The sequence below is a fragment of the Puma concolor genome, chromosome A1, assembly GCF_028749965.1.
Source record: "Puma concolor isolate L17-30 chromosome A1, mPumCon1.1.hap2, whole genome shotgun sequence".
In the NCBI taxonomy this organism is placed as follows: domain Eukaryota; kingdom Metazoa; phylum Chordata; class Mammalia; order Carnivora; family Felidae; genus Puma; species Puma concolor.
The window spans coordinates 205,491,408-205,512,418 of NC_141667.1; the positions used below are offsets into that span (position 1 = coordinate 205,491,408).

Sequence of the window (21,011 nt, forward strand, 5' to 3'; positions counted from 1 at the left end):
AGCACACCATATACACCATGGGAGGAACTGTATCTTTGCAACTTATAAAATCCTCATATAATTTTTTTACATCGCCTTAAAGTTATGCCAGAAGTCATTTGGCTGATTTTGTTTTGTATTTTAATGTTTAGGGATCATGTGGGGAAAATATTCAAAAAGCACAGCCTTAAAAGCCTGGGATGCTTACGACCTTAGACAGACACCCTATTCAGAGCTACCCAGCCCAGAACAAGCAGAGACCAAAAGAAGGAAGCATTGTCCCCCTACCCCCACCTCACCCACTCACACCCCTACCCCACCAGCCGTGGCAGCTCTTATATTTGTGGTAAGTGTAACAAGATTGTGAAGGGTCCTAATAAAAAACTTACTGTTAGGAAGCCCATGGGATGCTGAGCTCATATGATGCTTCCACAAAAGTGGAAGGGTATAGAAATTAGAAAAAGAGATGTCGAAGGAAATTCTCTCATAGCTAGAAAATATTACCAATTCCTTGTAATATGGAAGGTGCTTATGAACTTACCTATTTAATATATTATTTATTAATTAATTTTTTAAAGTTTATTTATTTTGGAGGGAGAGAGAGAGAGAGAGAATGAGAAAGTGTGTACAAGCAGGGTGGGGGCAGAGAGAGAGAAAGAGAGAGAGAGAGAGAGAGAGAGAGAAAATCCCAAGCAGGCTCCACACTGTCAGCATAGCGCCGAACTGGGAGCTCGATCTCACAAACCATGAGATCATGACCTGAGCTGAAATCAAGAGTCAGACACTTAACTGACTGAGCCACCCAGACACCCCTAATTAATTTATTATAATTAATTGTTATGTTAATTACATCTGTGAGGATTTTGTTTTGGCTGAAAGTAACATACTTAGTCTCCCTTAAGCAAACTGTATTGGGATTAATTAGGATCCTGGGGTATCTCACAGGATCCAAGGGAAGAGACTTCACCAGACTCAGGGAATGGGCATAAACAAGATACTGGTGAGGAACTCAGTTAATTCTCTTATCACCCCCACCCCACCCCCACCCCCCACTTCTCTGTGAGCATTAAATGCTTTCTACTCTATCATAGTAGATGGGTTCTGATGAAGGAGCGTGGGACAGGTTGAGGACAAAGTGCAAGCTAGCCTTCCCGCCATCCCAGGTGGGATGTGTGTGATATTCCTCGGCCACTCCTGGCTGCCCAAGGACAAAGGAAAGGAAAGAAAACAAAACAAATGGCTAAGTGATAGAGATCACACTCATACAGGACATGGGTCTCCACAAGTTTTCAAATATTTTAGTAAACTGCAGGAAAAAGGCAATCTTATCAGTAGCGATCTCCAGAAACCTATAGACTTGGTTTCCTGGATCCCCAACATCACCCCTCCATAATAATATGGGAAACAAAGGCAGAAGGAAATGAATGACAGATAAAATTAAATTTCCTTATAACCTGCAGCCCACTGACAGGTACTAGAGGCTGGCAGAGTTAAATATTTCTCCTGGAACTCCCTACAGTCTTAAAGCTAACTAATGTTTTGCTAGAGGGAAAAACAACCTCAGCTTGACAATAGCCAGGCCTCCAGTATCCTGTGAATCTTCTTCAGCATATGAAAATCTCATTGAAAACTTCCCCTTGACTTTACCTCCCCCAACTCCCAGATATATTACCTGTCTCTCCACGGGGTCCATGACAGTGCTTTCTGCCCTCGGGTCCTGTCCCCGCACTTTAATAAAACCACCTTTTTCACCAAAGACGTCTTTGAGAATTGTTTCTTGGTCGTTGGCTCCGGACCCGCCCCCCCCCCCCCCATCACTCCAAACCCTCATCAGGTTCTATTTCCTAGATAGAGAAAACAACAAAACAGGTTCAGTAACTTCTGAAGTTCACTTGTTGCAGGTCCATTTGTCTAAAGAGAAATCTCATTGGTCCCCCAAGGTCATCTCCTGAGCCAATGACTCATGGGCAAGGGAACTAGATGACATTTTTAATGATATCATTGAAGTGTTTACGGTTTTCAGTGATTGGCCTTTACAGGCATTACTTCACATGACCTCATATTAATGTTCTCCAGCCAAAGACCACAAAAAACATACGTGCCGTAAAATGAACTTGGCTTATTGGCTCACCTAAATGCAAGAGACCACATGGCATGGAGAACTGTGGAATGTGTGAGTAAGAGGATGTTGGAAAGAACTTACAGGCATTTAAAAATGTACATGAGATTTTGCTTTCATTCCAGTTCGGTGAGAACGACACAAGACAATTGCCATTGAAAAGATATATTTTTTTGTACTGTTCCCCAGAGTAGGGGATATGCCACAGGAAAGAACACTGAGGCTGGTGGCAGGCAGAGAGCGAGGGGAAAGGGGAATGCCTTTATTGTGGCCTCCCAGGAAGGAATGGGCTTACTAGGTTTAGGAGAGGTGGAACGATTTCACTGGGTTGTGGGGCTGCCCTTAGTTGTCACTGTCTGGTGCCGGGGAGATTAGGACAAGGGGTTAGTGTCTCAGGAGTGTAAATAGGCTCTGGAGTGGTTAGTTTGCATGTGAAAGCGTGGATCAAGGCAGCAGTGCCCCAGAAGGCAAAACATCAGATACAGAAACTAGAATAGTTAATACAGTAGGGTCTGACCTGGTGTTAGGGGACTCTGGGATGGTGCAAGACAAGTGGGCTTCGCTCGGCACTGGATGCTGTCAGGAAGCAAGAACATTTTGTGATTGGACATCACGATCATTTTTATCCAGATGGTGGGACAAGTGAAGTAGAACAAAAGCTGTACCTGGCAAAGCAGCTGTGGAATTATGGTCATTCCAGTAATCGCCAGTAAAGGGGACATTCGGTCGTTTTTGTGGCTTGAACAATATTCTTCTTACGGTTTTGATTTTTTTTCTTATGTCTGTTGTTGATTTTTGATATTCAGACATGATTATGGAGCGCTTTTGTTGTTTCTTGCCTCAGCATGGTCACAGTGACCTTGTCTGCTGTCGGTATCCTGTGAAATTGCTTATGGGCAACAAGAGAGTTGAGTGCCAGGCCCGGTTCTGAAGGCCAGAGGCTGTGTCTCTCTCTCTCTCACAATAATCTTATAAGTACAGTTGACCATTGAACAAAGCAAGGGTTGGGGCACTGACCTCCATGTGTAGTCAAAAACCCATGTATAACTTTTGACACCCCCAAAACTTAACTGCTGCTAGACTGTTAACCAGAAGCCTCACCAGTAACATAAACAGTTGATTAACACATATTTTGTACATTATATGTATTATATGCAGTATTCTTACAAGTTAGAAAAAAGAGAATGCTATTAAGTAAATCATAAGGAAGAGAAAAATATATTACAACGTTGTACTGTGCTTACTGAAGAAAAAAATCTGCGTGTAAATGGAGTTGTGCAATTCAAACTCATGTTGTTCAAGGGTCAAGTTTACTACTATTATCCCCAGTTCCCAGATGGGGAAACAAACTTAGGAAGGGTTAAGCTGATTTACCAACGTCACAAAGTCAAGAAGCCATAGAACCTTTGTCTCCCGCTATTTCACGATTCTACTTTCTCTCTATGCTAAATACTATGCAAACATAGTATTTTGGGCCGCCTGGGTGGCTCACTGGGTTGAGCGTCTGACGTCAGCTCAGGTCATGCTCTCATGGCTCGTGAGTTCGAGCCCCACGTCGGGCTCTGTGCTGACAGCTCAGAGCCTGGAGTCTGCTTCGGATTCTGTGTCCCTCTCTGTGCCCTTCTCTCACTCATGCTCTGTCTCTCTTACCCTCAAGAATAAATAAAACATTTAAAAAAATTTAAATAAAAAAACATAGGGTTCTCTCTGAAACCATGTGCTGAAGACAGTGGGGAGAAGCAATGCCGAGAGAAGAGGGTCTGGATAGACAACAAAAACGATGTCCACTCCTCTGCAAAAGTGTTTAGGTGAATTAACAAGTAATTCCATTGGTGCATTGTAGTATGACTCTGATAATATTAGTAGCTTTCGTTTATTGGTGTCTTAAATCTAAGTAAAGAATCAGATTCAGGGTTTAAAGTAGGAACATTTGAACCCAGAAAATCCCACCTTGGTAACTGGACATGGGCTTGCTAAGTAGGAACTATTTGCCATGATGGATCTAAGATTTAAATTCCAAGAAGTGGTATGAATGGAACTTGGAAGGGACAATTCTGCTGATTTTACTTAAGCAGCTTACATACAGCACACGACACAATTTTCTACTAAGGTGATTAAATTAATTCATGGAAGAAATTATTTTGGGAGATAACTAAACTGTAATCTGACCAGGCCAGAAATGCTTCTACTTGTATTTTCCATGAACGAGGAAGTAGCAAATGGCCTGAATTCCTTGGGCCATGTTCCTCAGCAGGACCAAAAAAAAAAAAAAAAAAAAAGACTTCTTAAAGCTTTTTTGAGAGCTACAAAGAAAAATTTAGATGGAAACCATTATATATAAAGGGGGTTATGTTGTGTGCATACCATGAAGACATGGAAAAATTACTGTTTCATCTCAAAATGGAATGTTTCCTATACAATGGTTATGAAAATCTTCAACCTTGTGATTATCACATGTATCTGGATTCTTCTATTGAGCTTATGAGTTTTAGCATGTTATAAATCCAAAGCAACAGGTTAAGGCAAAATGTGCCAGTTATTTATTCAGTGTGCATAAACCTGACTACAAAAAAACAGGAGAGTTACAATAGTACGTAAATACTCTGTAACTGTATTTATTTTAGGGCGTGTATATCATGCAGATCTAATATTAAATTGGTGGGGGAGAAATTACTGCATGTTTGAAAAAGATGCCATGGAAAGCTTAGAAGAATTCAAAGCACTGTAAAAATGCCAAAGTTATTCACCTATGAGCTGTATTTTCCAAAGAGATGTAAAAGATGTATAAAATTAAAACAAGGACCTATTAAGCAGCAAATTAAGCCTCATGTACTAGAGTTACTTCGGTCAGCACTTGAAAACTGTATAGTAAATACAAAGAAAAAAATTGAGAGGGCTCATACAGACAAATGTTTATAAAAAACCCTAGTCCTTCTAAGGAAGTGCCTGGGTTTTCTGACAGATGAAAGTTTAACAATAGAAAATTTAGACACACGTACATATACATAAAACCTCAGGCCACAAGAAGAGTTAGTCCAAGTACTAGTAACACAACGAATGTATCAACAATTATAACAACTTCTCTGTCCTCTGAGAATCAAGAGCTTTACAAATAACAGCAATAATTTAAAGTGTCTAAAATGATCATAAAGAATTATTAATATTTTTATGTTAAATATTTCCTAACAAAGACAATTGTAACTGTCAACATATCGTTAGCATAACCCAATGAAGAGTGGAAAGTTATGAATGTTTCATTGAATGCAGCCATAATGCCCACTATTATTCCAGTGAGTTAGTAAGGAGCAAGAAAATACTCACATTGGGTTCACAATTGTTTTTATTGAGGTGTAACTGGCATACAGCAAAGTGCATATATTTAATGGTCCCATTTGATAAATTTTGGCATATATATATATATATATATATATATATATATATATATATATATGAAACCATCACTACAGTCAAGAGAGTGAACACATCCATTGCCCCAGAAAGTTTCCTCATGCCCTTTGGTGATTCCTTCTTCCCACTCCACTCCTCCCCAGCCTTGGCAAGCACTCATTATCGGCTTTTGCCACTAGGGATTACTTTGCATTTTCTATAGCTTTCTACAAATGTAATCCTCCAGTGTGTTTGCTCTCTCATTCTTTTTCTCTCAGGAAGTGGGGTTGGTGGGGTGCTAGCCTCTTTCACTCAGCATAATTATTTTGACATTTATACTTGTAGTTGCTTTTCATTCTTAAGTTGTATTTCATCTATAGATATACTACAATTTGTTTATCCCCTTACATGTTTGTTGGGGAGGAAAAGTTTTTCTCTATGCTTCAAGATTCTTTTGACTGGCCTAAGAATTAAATTCATATGAGACAGATTAATAGGAGAAAATCTAATCTAATTACATATGTACAGGGCTCCATAAGAATATGAGAATCACAGGTAGTCAGGCAAGTGAGGCTTTTATGCCATGCAGAGCTAAGGAGAAGGGGGTTGGGGCCTGGGATGTCAAAGAGAAGGGAAACAATTTACCAAAAAATGAAAAAGAGTAAATGTTTGGTAAACAAATGTTTGCTGAGCCATACAGAAACAATGGGACATAGGAATTTTAACAGACTTTGCCAAGTTCCTCCCTGTCTACCACTCCTAGTTCATAATTATCTATGGTGACAGCTCCTTTCCTGGAGTCGGTCCTCTATCTAAATTCCTTCAAACAGTTTTTTTTCTTTTTTAATGTTCATTTATTTTATTTTGAGAAAGAGACAGAAAGCACGAGTGAGAGAGGGCCAGAGAGAAAGGGAGAGAATTCCAAGCAAGCTCCCTGCTATCAGTGTGGAGCCTGAGGCAGGACTCAATCCCATGAACTGGGAGATCGTGACAGGAGCCAAAACCAAGAGTCGGACACTCAACCGACTGAGCCACCCAGGTGCCCCCTCTATCTCAATTCTTTTAAGCAGTGAGGGGGAAGATCAAAAGTTCTTCCTGAGCCATCTGTTTCTTCAAAATTATCAGCCATTGCCAAAGACACATATTTTGGGGTGACAAATTTTGCTCCCCTACATGTTAACAGATTTTGAGTTGTTTCCAGTTTGGGCTATCACAAATAAAGATGCTATGAACATTCATGTACAAATCTAAGTATGAACATATGCTTTCATTATCATGAGTAAACAGGATTAAAATGACTGGATCATTCAATAAGTATATATTTAACATTTTAAGAATCTGCCAAACTATTTCCCAAACAGTTTATACCATTTCACATTCTCACCAGCAGTGTATGAGAGTTCCAGTCCCTCCACATCTTGGTAGGGGGGGGGTACTTTTCAATTTTGGTCATATTAATATATGTACAATTGTTATCTCATTATGGTTTTAATTTGTATTTACTTAATGTTGAGCATCTTTTCATGTGCTTAATTGCCATCTGTGTATCTTCTTTGGTCAAATGTATGTTCGAATCTTTTGCCTATTTTTTATTGGGTTGTTTTCTTACTGGGTTTTGAGAATTCCTTATATATTCTGTATAGAAGTCCTTTATCAGATATGTGATTTGCAAATATATTTTTCCAACTCTGTGTCTTGTCTTTCTAGTTTTTTAACAGTATCTTTGAAAAGCAGAAATTCTTAATTTGATTAAGTGCTGTATTTATCAACTGGTTCTTTTATGGATCATGTTTTTGGTGTTATAGAGTTTAGAACTCCGTCTACATGCAAAGTCATAAAAATTTCCTGTGTTTTCTCCCAGCTTTAGGTATTATACCTAGGTCTATGTGCCATTTCCTGATATTCTGCCCTGCAAAATCTTCCTACTCTGTCTCCCCTAAATTGCCTCCTCCATCTCTCAACTCACAGAGAACAAAACACACTGGCTGGGTTCCAACCCCCCCTTCCCCCCCCCCCCCCCAACAGTCTCCAAACTTTCTCTAGGCAGTAGTCTGGAGCAATTGCAGGGCTCACCTAGTTGCTTCCCATCCGTCAAGACTCACAGTACCTCGTTGCCTTGTGGCCAATGTCTGGAGTTCCAGTGTCTCATATATTTTGTCTAGTTCTTTAAGGGTTTCAGGCAGGAAGGCAAATCCATCCTCTGTTGCTTTATCCTGACCATAAGCAGAAGCCCTACAAAACCTTGAACTTTAACAAAATTGCCTTTCTTTAATGATGAAAGGGCAAGAGTTTGCCACTCATAATTAGTACAGGTCACCACATTCTTCTAAGTTTTGTTCTTTTCCTATAAAACCCCAAAGCACTTAGCCTGTGATAATTATGGATATTTCTGTACTCCTCAAACCATCAACATAAAAATAGGTATCCCCCCCAAAAAAAATCCTGTTTGTCCTTTCCTAGGGGTACTTTTCCTAACAACAGCTACTCTAAAATTATTATTTAAATAAAATAAAAACACCCTACCTAGACCCTGCAATACTAGAGGCAGCTAGTCTCTCAAAGTCATCTATAAGACTTATTGAGGGTACCCCAGCAGTCTTTGAATTGAATCATTATATTACTTCAGTTAAGGCTATCCTAATGTGAAACAAAATATGATGCCATTAGAGTTCCCTCATGTTATAATGTTCACTATCTAGGATTGTATTATAATGTGCACCTGACAATACTAGCAAGCAAGGACTTGAGATTTTAACCTACATTAGCGGTCTAACCATGGTCATAAAATAAACCTTGTTATCTGAAAAGAAGGCAGATGGAAAAATTAGCAAAGAAGAGAAAGGAGTTACCATGTGCCAGAAAACCCATCCACTGCCAGAGACCAACCTGAGATCATTTAGCAGAAAACTCTTAACATAAGGGGTAATAAGGCTAGGGTTTTTACATTCTGAGTGGGCGGGGGAATTCTCCTTTATGCAGATGGCTTGCTCTCTTGGAGAATGAGAGCCGAAAGAGTCTGCTCTTCCTTTTCAGGTATTTCCCTAAGAGCCCTTTCCTTTGTTTAATACCCTTATTTTGACCTTCCACTTCCCCTCTGACCACTGTGTTCCTCGTACCTACTAGTCTTCGCCAAGGGAAACGGTTTCATCCTCTTGTGAGCAGAATCTCTAAGCCTTTTTGAGCCTCATAATCTCCAGGTAGCAAACCCAGCTTTCCTTGTTATTTCTATAGACCAGAGGGATCCCAAGTCTTTTGTAGCAGGCACTGTGCTATTGGTGTGTTTCACGCCTATGTTCTCAAAGGAGACAAAATAAATGGCAGGAAAATAAATGTTCGCCAAACGTGTCTCTTTATCAACCAGTGTTGGCTAAGAGTCACAGAGGCAGGCCCACGAGACAAGTTAACTACAGAGACACTAGGAGACTATACGAGGCTGGGGTTGTTGCCATTATGGCTCGAGCCTGGAAGGTCAAATATACTACGAACACTTTATCTAATAGGACAAAGACAGTCTCATAGTCCTAAAAAGCTCGAAGTGAGTAATTAGAGAAAGAGGGAAGCAGAGAAAGAGGGAGGGAGGAAGAAAATAGGGAGAGACAAGGAGGGAGGGAAAAGAAGAGGGGAGGGAGCTCAAGGGAATCTTCTTCTGGCCAAAATAAGTGACAAAATCTAGTACTCTGCTTTGAAGAAGAGGGCTTAGGAATTCTCTTAGAGCCTACCAACTCTTAGTCTTCTTCATTTATTAACTGATAGTTGTTTCTATAGTATATTTTTTAAAGTTTATTTATTTTTGAGAGAGAGAGAGAGAGAGAGAAAGAGAGAGAGAGAGAGATGGCACAAGCAGAGAAGGGGCAGAGAGACAGGGATAGAGAGAATCCCAAGCAGGCTCTATGCTGTCTGCACAGAGCCTGACGTGGGCTTGATCCCACGAACTATGAGATCATGACTCCAGCCAAAGTCGGACGCTTAACCAACTGAGCCACCCAGGCGCCCCCTCCAGTATCTTAATAAGTGAAAGGGTGGGAAAGACATGGTTGGCAGTACTAACCATCCCACATGGTGTCAGCCACCCGGGGAAGGTGGCAGAAGGTTTGGAGGCAGCCTCGGGTGCTTTCCCCAAACTGTGAAGACTTCCTTCAGAAAACTAATACCCATGGCCCAGAGGGGGAAAATACTTTAAAATTAAAAACATCAAAAACATAATAGAGAACAGAAGGTAAAATATTAAAACTAAAAAAATGGATAGTTTTCAGCAGTTTAGCAAAAGTAAAAGTACACAAAAAACTGTTAAGGGAGGAAGTTATAATAAATAAAAGGAACGTGAAAAGGATAATATGCCGAAAGCAAAGCCAGCTAAGGGAGCCAGACCACGAGCACTAGCAGACTGGAGAGCAAGCCGGGCTTGGTGACAGCACAGTGCCCAGGACCCCATTAGTACTCGTGAAGTAGTGACTGAACTCACACGGAAACATCCATTTTTGAACTGTAATTAAAATCATTTTTTTTTCTTTGAAAGGAGAAACGAGAAACTGAGCCAGGAATATGGATATGGGAAGTCAAAGGACAAGTAGGGTTTGAAACGTGAGGGAGAGCCGGAAGAAAGGAGAGGGACGGTGAGTCGGGGAGACAAGGATCCGCCACAGAACTAGGAGGAACGGTCAACTGTGAACATCACCGGGTACGGCAATGACAAATTGTGGAGCAAACCTAAGGGGCTAATTCACATGACAGAATATATCCACAACGCAAACCAAAACAAACAATAAGAGGGGAAAAGAGGGAAGAGAAAAGGCACTCCGCTGATGCGGGTTTCTAACCATCTTCCTTGAGCGTGCTTGTCCACTGTCCGCTTTGAATCCAGGCTCTAACCCTTGCACTTTGTGTCCTGGGCAAGTGGCTTAACCTCTCTGAAGGAGCTGCTTCAGCTGCAGAGTGGCGATAGAAGTGCGTATGTCAAGAGTTGCTGTGAAGGTTACAAAAGACAACAAGTGCAAGGTGTTTAACGCAGCGCTGGCACCCAGGAAAACCTTGGCCAATCGTAACGATTATTATCACATACCACTTGCACATGCAGGCCAGCGGCTGCCCTACTTACAGAAAGACACAGAGAAGCTTGTCTTTTGGTATACTTAGCCCAGTACATCTTGCTCTGTCAGGAACGGACTCCTGCCCTTCTGTGTTCCAGCAGCCACAGTGAGGCTGGCTCCCTGGCTGTACTTAAACTTTCAGGTCAAATCATATACATCACATCTTTCATACACAGCTGTTCTTAGGGACTGCTGAGTTACCAACCACTAGCCATTTCTAGTGCCAGCCATCGAGAGTCTATTCTAGGTAACACTGCACTCGGTAGGATTGTTCTGTTAAACGAGAAAACGTGGACAACCACTTACCTCAAGTTTAAGGTCTTCTGCCTCTTCCCTTACTGACCTATCAGCCGTCAAATTAATCAAAACTACCATGGTTCCTCCCCTGGTTCTCAACCCAGGAGACACTTCAGATTCCTTGGAAATCTTTTTTAAAATACCATGCCTACGTCATCCCATTCCTAGTTGATTACGATGCACAGCAATGGTAACGAACAAAAGACAGAAAAGAGAAAACTCAACACTGTTAGCCATGTCATTTTCACCTGCACCCTTTCACTTATTATGATGTTGTAGAAACAATGAACTGTGGATTAATAAAGAAAATGTAGAATAGGCCTTGAGCAACATCCTAAAGCCCTCTCCTTCAAAGCAAAGTATGACATTTTGTCAATTACTTTGACCAGAGGATTTTGAAAACAAAATCCTTCCTTCCTTCCTTTCTTCCTTCCTTTCTTCCTTCCTTTCTTCCTTCCTTCCTTCCTTCCTTCCTTCCTTCCTTCCTTCCTTCCTTCCTTCCCCCCTCCCTCCTTTCTTCTTCTTTCTTTTTAACTGTTCTCTTCTGGCCTCACAGGATTGAGACTATGGGAAGATTGTCTTCGTCCTATTACACAAAATTTATAGTTTAGACATGTTTGTTCTCTGTAATGGACATTCTGGTCTCCCTCTCCTTTTGGCAAGTATGTTGGCTTTCAGACACGTATTTCTGCCTCAAAATGTGCTTCCACCTCCACTTATAATATTGAAGCACTTGGATCAAAGCACTTGGATCGAAGGCCTAAACTAATCCACAGACCCTTGCTGAAGTCACTGGTTCCCAGGCGGAAAAGAGCACAATATAGGTAAATGCAGTATCAGGAGAAAGGCTTCTTTTCTCTTTTGAGAGTACTTCTGGAAGTGACCCCAACCCCATCCCTGGACTTCACAGGTCTGGGAGTTGAAGCCACCTCATGGTCCCGTGGGGCAGCCTGCTGTAGGATGAAGCTGATGCCAGAGAAAGCAGAAATGAAAGATGCAAAGAATCAGGGTCTTTGTTGACAACTCTGAGTCCCTGAATTAAACCAACTGAAACCTACTGTTTCAGTGAGCGAGTGGATTCCATTTAGTGTCTTAAGCCGGTTTGAGTTGGGTTTTCCATTGTCTACAACCAGACACATCTTGAAAGATCTGCTGCAAATTTTAAAAGGAAGGGAATGCCTGGCTTTTGATTGAATTACATTTGAAAAAGTTAGCAGAGTGTTAAACACAACATATTCAAGTTTTAAATATGGCTATCAAGTTTTGGCTATCACATTTAGCAGCTATTACCTTACCAAGAAATGCTAACTGGCTACACGTTGTTTTTGTATGACATATGGCAAGCTGTGTCAGTCAGGTTATTCTGTAATTATGGGGAGGGTCTTCAGTATGCTGTGATGCTATAATAGGGGGTGAATACCAGATGAACAAGAAAGATAATATTCAGCAAATAAAACATACAGTAAAACAATGTATATAACAGCGCACTGGTTTTATTGATGGCAGAAGAAAAGATTCTCTTTCACTTGTAAAAGGTACTTGCTTTAGTTAACTTAGTATTTTTCCCATTCTCCATGAGGGCTGGGGTTTTTTCCCTCTAAAATCTGTTGTTCCATTCTCCAATAATAATATCCGTCATGGCTGCACCTTATTTATTCTGAAGGGAAAGTAGGCGGTCTATCAACAGGTTTTGACCAGGATGTTTCAGTCAGTGGCTCCTTTCTTCACAAAGACTCTATTTAAAAAGAGAGGGGGAAGGTGAGATTGGATCCTCAAGTTGACTTCTCCGTACTCAAGATACACTTCTGCTGAAACATACCTAAATGTGGAGTGCTTGTACAAACATTAACAGATCTCAAGTAGAATACATTGGGTACTGCTATCTAATTTATAAACATAACTTCTATATATCAATATATAAACAAAAATAGAAATCTTCCAAAATAATTTTTCTTCTAGAAATTCTTAGAGCACGTGTCTGTCATCGTGAGCCCTATTATTGCTGGCATGCTAATTTTAGGAATTTGGATTAACTGAATAGTATTTAACAGAGGATGGCCTAAAAAAGATATGCACTCTCCCAGTGAACCACTTCTACCCGGATCCCACCTCCCTCCATTTCCCCTTTGAACACCTCTGGATTGGTTCAGTCCACACAGGTAATTGATGGGGGTCTGTCTCCCGCTCCCCGCTCCCGCCTGCTCCCAGTCTTTACCAGGCACTGCTCTAGGTGAACCTCTTTGGGTGGTGATGACAGACAGAGCTGAGAGAAGCAGAGAGAGAAGCTGTTTGCCCTGGTCGTATTTCAGCCTCATGCACTAAAGAACACTTGGGCAGGGGCGGCAGAGTGCCCTTGCTGCATACAAACAGATCACAAGTCTTCCGAAGTAACAGTGTCCTGCTCAGAAATGAAGAGCTTCGGGTATTGCTATCCTCACATGACGTCTAGCCTGCTGGCACCAGAGGGCTCTGCAGCGGCTATCTTTAGAGCAATAATTTCCCTGACCTTGATTTGCAAAGTGTTGCAAAAGGATGCTGGATCAGATTAAAAAAAAAAAAAAAAAAAATTGACATTTAAAAATGTATCTTTTACCAGCTGAAAGCTAAACCTGGATTTCGGAAAAAACTAAGTCACAGCATTTAGGTAATAGGTCTATGCATGGCTCTTGGGTTTGTGGTTTCTGGCTGATATGTAAAAACCTGAAGACCATTCTTTCTTCACACAAATAAGAAACTGGAAGTGAATACTCAACGTGAGTCAATGTTTATTAAACGGCTTCCTGCGCCGAGCATTAGCCTTGGTGGCCCGGTGGTGGGTAGGGGGACTTCATGCTGATGTGTCTTACAAAGTCTTCCCACCCAGGTCTGCCACTCCTCTCTTTTCACAACGGGATGTGCACTCTGCCACTGGAATGCTGTGATAGCTTCTTACAGTCTTTCCCATGGATTACAGGGCTGTAACCCACCCCATATCCAAGAGCAATATTTCCTAAGCTTAATTTTCATCACATTACTCTTATTCAGAAGTTCATTATCACCAAACACATCAAACTCTTAATGCGTCTAAAGCTACATTCTTGAGTCACCACCAATCCATACGTTTAACATGCACTGTTTGGGTTCACACGTTCTACTCTTGCCACTGGAGCCACTTCCTGTGAACTCTGCCTCTCCCCCTTCAGTCCTCCTCGGCCTTCAGAGTGTCTTCAGGGGGCTCTCCCCGACCAAGAAAATGAAGCTTCAAACTATTTCTGAGCATTCGCCTGCGTCCGCTAATTGGTACCTAGTTCCCAGGACTCCAGTCACATCAGAAACCTCTTCAAATGCACACAGTTATGGTCGGTTTCACTGATTAAAGAATTGGGTATAATTTCTCCATCCATAGCTACTCATATTTCTGAGTTGTCTGTGACAATTATAACAAGTCCAGGAACGAGAAGTTTGGTGTTTGGGCCCTGTCCCCCCTCAAGGCCCAGATCTGACTCTCCACCACGCTGTCTCAGACTTGGGCCTATCTGCCCACGTTGCTCCCCGAGACCTCCTTCTCCGACCTTGCCCAGACCCCCAGGGAGCTCCTGCTTTTGCGAGTCACTGACGGTGTGTTTGGGACCAAGACCAAGTTGAATCCAACTCCCTCTGCACCTCGAGGGGAAGTGTATGTGCACGTGATGAGGTGGTGGTGGTGGGAGAGAGGGCTTAGAGGAAAAACTCTCCAGGACAACCAGAGAATGTGTGAATTATGTAATTTATAAAATCTTACCAAAAACTTTATCAAAATATACGTATTTAATAAACACTTACTGAACAGCTACTATGTGTCATTCATCACCTAACAAAGTACCTGAAACATTAAAAAAAAGTACGACTATGAAATTATAGATTTTTTAAAAGTGAGAGTAGAAAGTGCCTGAAGTATTTCTTACTATCTTGAATAATTTTAGATAACAAAATCTGAGAAAAATTTCAGCACATATTAGAATTCATACTTATATCTGCTGGAAGTCAAATGGCCAGCTACAATGTATATCTTCTTTTTAAATGCTTAGGTTAATGGAAACCAGGAATGAGGAAATAAAAATACCTTTTCTCTCAAGAAGAAAATAATATATTGGGTTGCGTGACAAGAACAAAAAGTATAATTCTTACTATTGTTGAACCTCCCATTCACAGACAGTATATCAAAAAGATAATTCTACTTCATAATCTTTCCATGTTTGAACTAAAATAAAAAAATTATAATTGTTTCAACCAAGATCATGTGTCTTGACTATTTATTTTTCAGAGTAAATTTTGTAGTGAGAGGTTGCTTTAGTGATGCTATCATGAAACTGCCCCCCACCAGCAAAGTTATTCTCACTGATGTCAGGAATCCAGAATCTCTGTGTCACACATTTCCCACATCAACAGTACAATCCAAAGCAAGCATCTGGGAAAAATGGGCATTTTAAGCCAGGGAGCAGAAAACCACTAACACTGTGATGTTTCAGCTGATTGGGAACAGTCTGCATTGTACTGTTTGGTATCAATGAGCCACAATTACTGTGGGGCTATGGTTCCTGATTTAAGCAGTATGTTCTTTTTCAGAGGTAATTTTCCATGGAAGCCTAGCCTAGAAAACATATGAAAGAAACTAAAAAAGGGCCAAGAGGATGTTGTTCCAGGCTTCTGGCTGCAGCCTTACTCACTCTCACCATCTCCTTTCCTCCTTTCCACTTGTAGCCCTGCCAGGCCCTACCCCACTTCTATTCTGCAGCCTCAGGACACCCTTGAGGAGTCCCAGTCCTGCATCCGCTGCTAGGGAACCACTACCCTAGAGCAGTCAGGAAGTTGAGAACCTTCGGCTTTATTTTATTTACTAAAAAAAATATTCTGAACGTTTTCTTCATTTTTGAGAGAGAGAGAGAGACACACACAGACTGCAAGTGGGGGAGGGGCAGAGAGAGGGAGACACAGAACCTGAAGCAGGCTCCAGGCTCTGAGCTGTCTGCACAGAACCCAATGCAGGATGTGAACCCACAAACTGTGGGATCATGGCCTGGGCCCAAGTCAGGGGCTTAACTGACTGAGCCACCTGGGCGTCCCACTTCAGCCTTATTTTAAAACCTTGGTTTAAACAATGCAAAGCCCTCAGAAAGCTATAAAGGAATTCTCAGTTTTCATTCACCTTACATGTGATTTCATTGTAAGCAACTGAACTTACGTCAAAAGTGGATGTTCAATCTTGTACGGTGTGAAGCTGTGGAAGCCATTATCTATACTCTGACTCTGCTTTGGTCAGTTCTCGCCATAGAAAAATGCCCAAAGTCGAGAATCAGTCCTTCTGTGATAACTATGGATGGTAGGTCACGTCTGTTTACTCGATGGCCTTGTATTAGGCACAAAGAAAAGCCAGTGATAAGAGAAAAAGATGGAACTCTGGCCTGCTCAGGTAAATCAGAAGTCAGGTAGCACCAGACTTCTACTCCAGGCAGATTACTACACAAGGGGCTAAGGACCAGAAAACAGAAGAAAACGTTCCTTCACTTAGGATGACAGAACTAATTTGTAACCAGAGAAGGAGCTCCGGAAGAGCTGAAGGGGATCTAAGACTCCAGGACAGTGCTGCCCAGCACAGGCACGATGTGAGACACACATGTAATTTCAAATTTCCCTCTAGTCTCATTAAAAAAAGCACAAATAGGGCGAAGTAACGTTAATGACATATTTGATTTAATCCAATCTATCAAAAATACTCTCATTTCAATACATAAATACTGCAAATTACTAATCTTTTACTTTTTTAAACTAAGTCTTTAAAATTTGATGTGCATTTTTCATTTACAGCACATCTCAATTCAGACTAGCTGCAATTTCAAGTGCTAAAAAGTCACAGCTGGTTTGAAAACCTGAGAGTCACTTAGGAGGGGGGAAATACAATGTGGATAACAACCTTAACAAAATGAATAGCTGAAATGAGAAATGGAGAACCATTTCTTTAAATTCTCAATGGTCTTGTTACTGAGAAGAAGAGACTGAGAAAAAGATATAGTTGAGTCTAAAATAGTCTCATAGTCTTTACAGTGATATATAACAAAAGCTGTAATGGGAAAACTCTGAATATATTAAAAAATCCTGGCATAATGAAGAAACAGAGATGTTACCAAAGATGGCAAAAGTATTACCTTCTAATAACACATTAAAAACTAAGGTCTTTATTGATCAAAATGAGATGCCTTAGATTGCTCCCATAATTTCCTGACTTTTCTGTTATATTTCTCATCCTTCCTATTGAAGATGATTTTCAGATAGCAACTCTCTGAAACTCTAAGATGAAAGTTTCTGGATCAATAGCACATAGCCGCCACATCACGTCTCAGTAAGCAATCATGTTACCTTCATCCAATTTCTGAAGATATACAATGAAACATTTCCTCTTTTTTAACAAGGACTGAAATTTGTTAAATAATAAAAAACCTCAATTATCCAAGTTGGTGGTTATCTGGTCCTTTGTTTCCTTTTATTTTCTTCCTGCTTTCAAACTTACTGACATTTTACTGATTGGCATCACCTCTGACAGAAGAGAGTAAGTATAGAGAAAAGAGGGGGTTAGGGGTTATACGTGTGAGGAAAGATTTGGTGCAAAAGTAGCTTGTGACTATGGTATAATCTTACATACTTTATAATTGAAAGGTCTGAAATATCAGTTTTTTCTATGATGTTATAAAACATCAATAATTGTACTTACACATTTAGCATAAATAGCATCTTTCTTTATATGGAAACCACCTCACAATGTCAAGTTTACCTTCTCATATTAGTTCCGCGCCCGGGGAGGTTGGTAAAACTGCTGTGTGGGCCTAGTGGATCTTCTTGGCTGACCATCACCTCCTCTGCGGAACTCAAGCGTTTGGTCATAGGTGCCTTCTTCCTCCTATTTGCAAAGAATAGTGATTTAAACATGTTCAAAATAGCTCCAAGTTTCCTAAGTTAATAACTCTATGGTGCCGATTTTGATATGCCCTCTTAAGCTGCCTTGGGATTCACATCTGTCAACTTTTATAACAGAGGGAGGCAAGGGGAAAGGAAAAAAAAAAAAAAAAGCAGGGACATTGTTAACAATCTTTTGGTCCTTGATAACAGAAGAATGAACTTGACAGTGGTAAGATTAGAATCAAATTTAATTTCAGAAAAGGAAACTATTTCCACATAATAATAGCATGATTATCTCACCAAATGACTTGACACAAGGGCGTGAAAACACAGAAAAACAAGCATTATAATAAAAATTTTCCTGAATATTTGGGCTTCTAAATATTTGTAGGTATTGTCATGGAAGAGGATTTTGGTAAGATATGGAAGAGGGGTGAAGAGCCAGAGAACATTCACCAGCTGTCTGTCCTCATCTGATGAGATCTCCAACATCGTTAAGAACCTTACATCTAGAGACAGGAAAAAATAATGGACTGGAATGAGGAGGGAAATACAGTTTACATATAAAGAAAGCTTCATGCAAGACATAGCAATCACCACAGTAAGACACAAACTACTTTCTTCTCATTTTCTTTCTTATTGAGGGGATACATCTATCAGCTCAAGGAATAGCATGGAAAAATTAGGATAAGCAGATTAAACAGCAGAAAGAATACAGTTAATTGTAATATTTGAAAAGAACTTAGAAGCAACAGAAATGTAGCCAAAGCCACACTGGTTTCTTACTGAGTGCTGCCACCCTGTAATTTTAGTATTTTTAAATGAATGCAGCTATGAAGTATGCTCCCTCTTGAAGACAGGAAAAAATTGGCTCTCAGTTTTGTTTATGAAAGGAACAGCATCTATTTCAAAAGTAGAGTTTAAATTCCAACTGAATTATCAGAACATAATAATTTGCATGATTTTGGAAATGTATCCCACATCTTCCTCCTCCTCACTTTATCTCTGAATCATCTTTCCCAAAAGATTGCTTTCTTTTGACCCTATTAATAACATAAGAAGTTATATGAGAGACTGAGTTCTATTCTTCGAATTTTACGGATCCAACTATTACAATTTTACCTGAGAGAAGCAGAAATATGCTAAGATAATTTGATCAAATCCTATCATTTAGAAATGATTATTTAATATATGGCACGGACATAACTCTTATTCTTAGGCATCCTCCACGGTATTCTTAAAGAACAATTATTTCCATTTTATACAAAGGACACTGAAGCCCAGGAAAACTTTGTGACTTTGCCCTAACACTTCTAAGGCAAACCTGGGTTTTGATTCAAGTGCAACTGAACTGCTTAAATGTTTACATCTCAGCCTGCATGTAAAAAGAAATAAACCAATAGCCAAAAATTAATGATCATCCTTAAGGGGCCATCATCACCTAAATAAGAGAATGGAGAAATGTGACAATGTATCGGCAGAACTCAGTAACTGCCTCTTAGAGACAAACTTTCAGGTTAAGCTCTCCTTTCCTGTGTCCCTTTCATTGACAATCAATCTCAAAATGGTTAGAAGTGTCAGATACTAGGTCTACAATTTAGAATATCAATTAAATGCAATAAGAAAAATTACAAAGTGTTCAGGAAAGGAAAGAACTATTTTTAATTACTCTGGTCACTGTTTTGAATGATGATGGTCAAATATTATGGCTAAATTTGACAAAAGGCTATTTAATTTTATGACATAGGGCAACATTTGAAGCTTTGCATATTAACTGAGAAGAATGAACATATATTTCTTACTGTAGTAGATGAAGTAATTATTTCAAGAATTAGAATGGAATGCTTCTTTTTCTCCACACCCCACTGCGGAACTGGCTGAGAGGACATCTAAAAATCTATAATTTATCAATAGAAAACACTGCTAAAGGTAGGAAGCTACATTTGTTGAGTGAGGGAGCTGGATCTATATAATATGGCATTGCTATTTGAAAAGCTGTCTCTTCTGTGTCTAAAAGATTCACAGACTATACTAGCCAGAGCCAATTAAATGGTTTTATAAAGATGACCGACCATGAGATTTCTTTCACGTTATTTGATGTCTTCACCATCTTTTTATGCAAGATAGAAGCAAAAAATAAAAACGATTCTGACAGCTTGGTTTTCAGTGATCGTCAAAAGCACAATCTTGCCTTTTTAACTTTTAAATATTCCTCTTGCAGAGTACTTGAGGGCAAACCTGGTCACCCACAGAAACTACTTCGTATATTCCATAGCTAGTCATTTTTAGCACCGAAGGAATACCTCTTTCCATTTTATGTAATACACAGCTAAACTTAATAGGTGAGTTTACTTGGAGTCATCCTTGAATGACATTTATACCTAGTTCTTGCTGCTAACTTTTCTTCCTCTTGTAGGTTTTGCTACTCTGTAATAGATTTAAAACTCAAAAAAATTAAATAATATGATAGTTCAAAACATATTTTTAAAAATCTGACACTATGTTTGAGCTGGCACTGTTCTGGAAAGCCATATAGTCTTGTCCCTCCCCTTAGATCTGACAGACAAGGAATCTCTAAACCCTGAGAAGCGAACTCAGTTTTCCATGTCACAGAGCTTATTCAAGGAAGGGTCCAGACCAGCTCCATTCTGTTTCTGACTCTCAGGCAAGATTCTTCACAAATTCTGCGATAACTTTCATAAAATGAAACTGACCAATGTCATCTTCACCTAAACTTTGAGATTCAGAACTATTTTATTGGGACTCAGATTTTTGCCCCCCCTAAACCATGTTTTCAGATTAAACCTGGTTTAAAAATACTACATAACTAAGATTCAAAATGCATCCTCTTTTCATGCCAATATTTACTAGCTTATTGCTCCTTTTATTGAGAAGATATAAAATACAATAATCACCGTGTCATCAAGCATGAACGGAATGACAGTTTGAAGAAAATAAAAAGTCCCAGGACCAGTGCAAAAAGGAGATGACAACTTCACCTATGAAACATGTTTGACAGGTCACATCTTTCTTGAGTATAATCTTCAGCATACACTGTATCTGGAGTGAGAACACAGACAAATACATCTTCCCTCATTTATAAATGAGCTCTGGTACAAAAGCTCATTGGAAATCAGTCACTCGGAACCTGAATCATACCTCAGTAAAAGGTATGCAACATTTAAATAGAGGTAGGGTTCTCTGTTCTACAAGGTGAAGTGCAAAAATAACAA

At 40.0% G+C, this 21,011-nt stretch overlaps 1 protein-coding gene across 5 annotated transcripts in view; it reads right to left on the reverse strand.

Annotated features, from left to right (window-relative positions):
- Positions 1–12,342: 12,342 nt before the first annotated feature.
- Positions 12,343–21,011, reverse strand: part of TDRD3 (tudor domain containing 3) — a 162,090-nt gene continuing 153,421 nt past the window's right edge. For 2 of the 5 annotated variants that reach the window (XM_086710868.1, XM_086710896.1), the window contains 3 exons: positions 17,654–17,779; positions 14,671–14,710; positions 12,343–12,604 (listed from right to left, as the gene is read on the reverse strand). In XM_086710868.1, coding sequence (XP_086566994.1) covers positions 14,695–14,710; positions 17,654–17,779 — 142 coding nt within the window. In that variant the 3' untranslated portion in view covers positions 12,343–12,604; positions 14,671–14,694. Of the gene's footprint in view, positions 12,605–14,670; positions 14,711–17,653; positions 17,780–21,011 lie in introns of those variants that run through there. The other 3 variants (XM_086710860.1, XM_086710884.1, XM_086710876.1) reach the window with 2 other exon arrangements.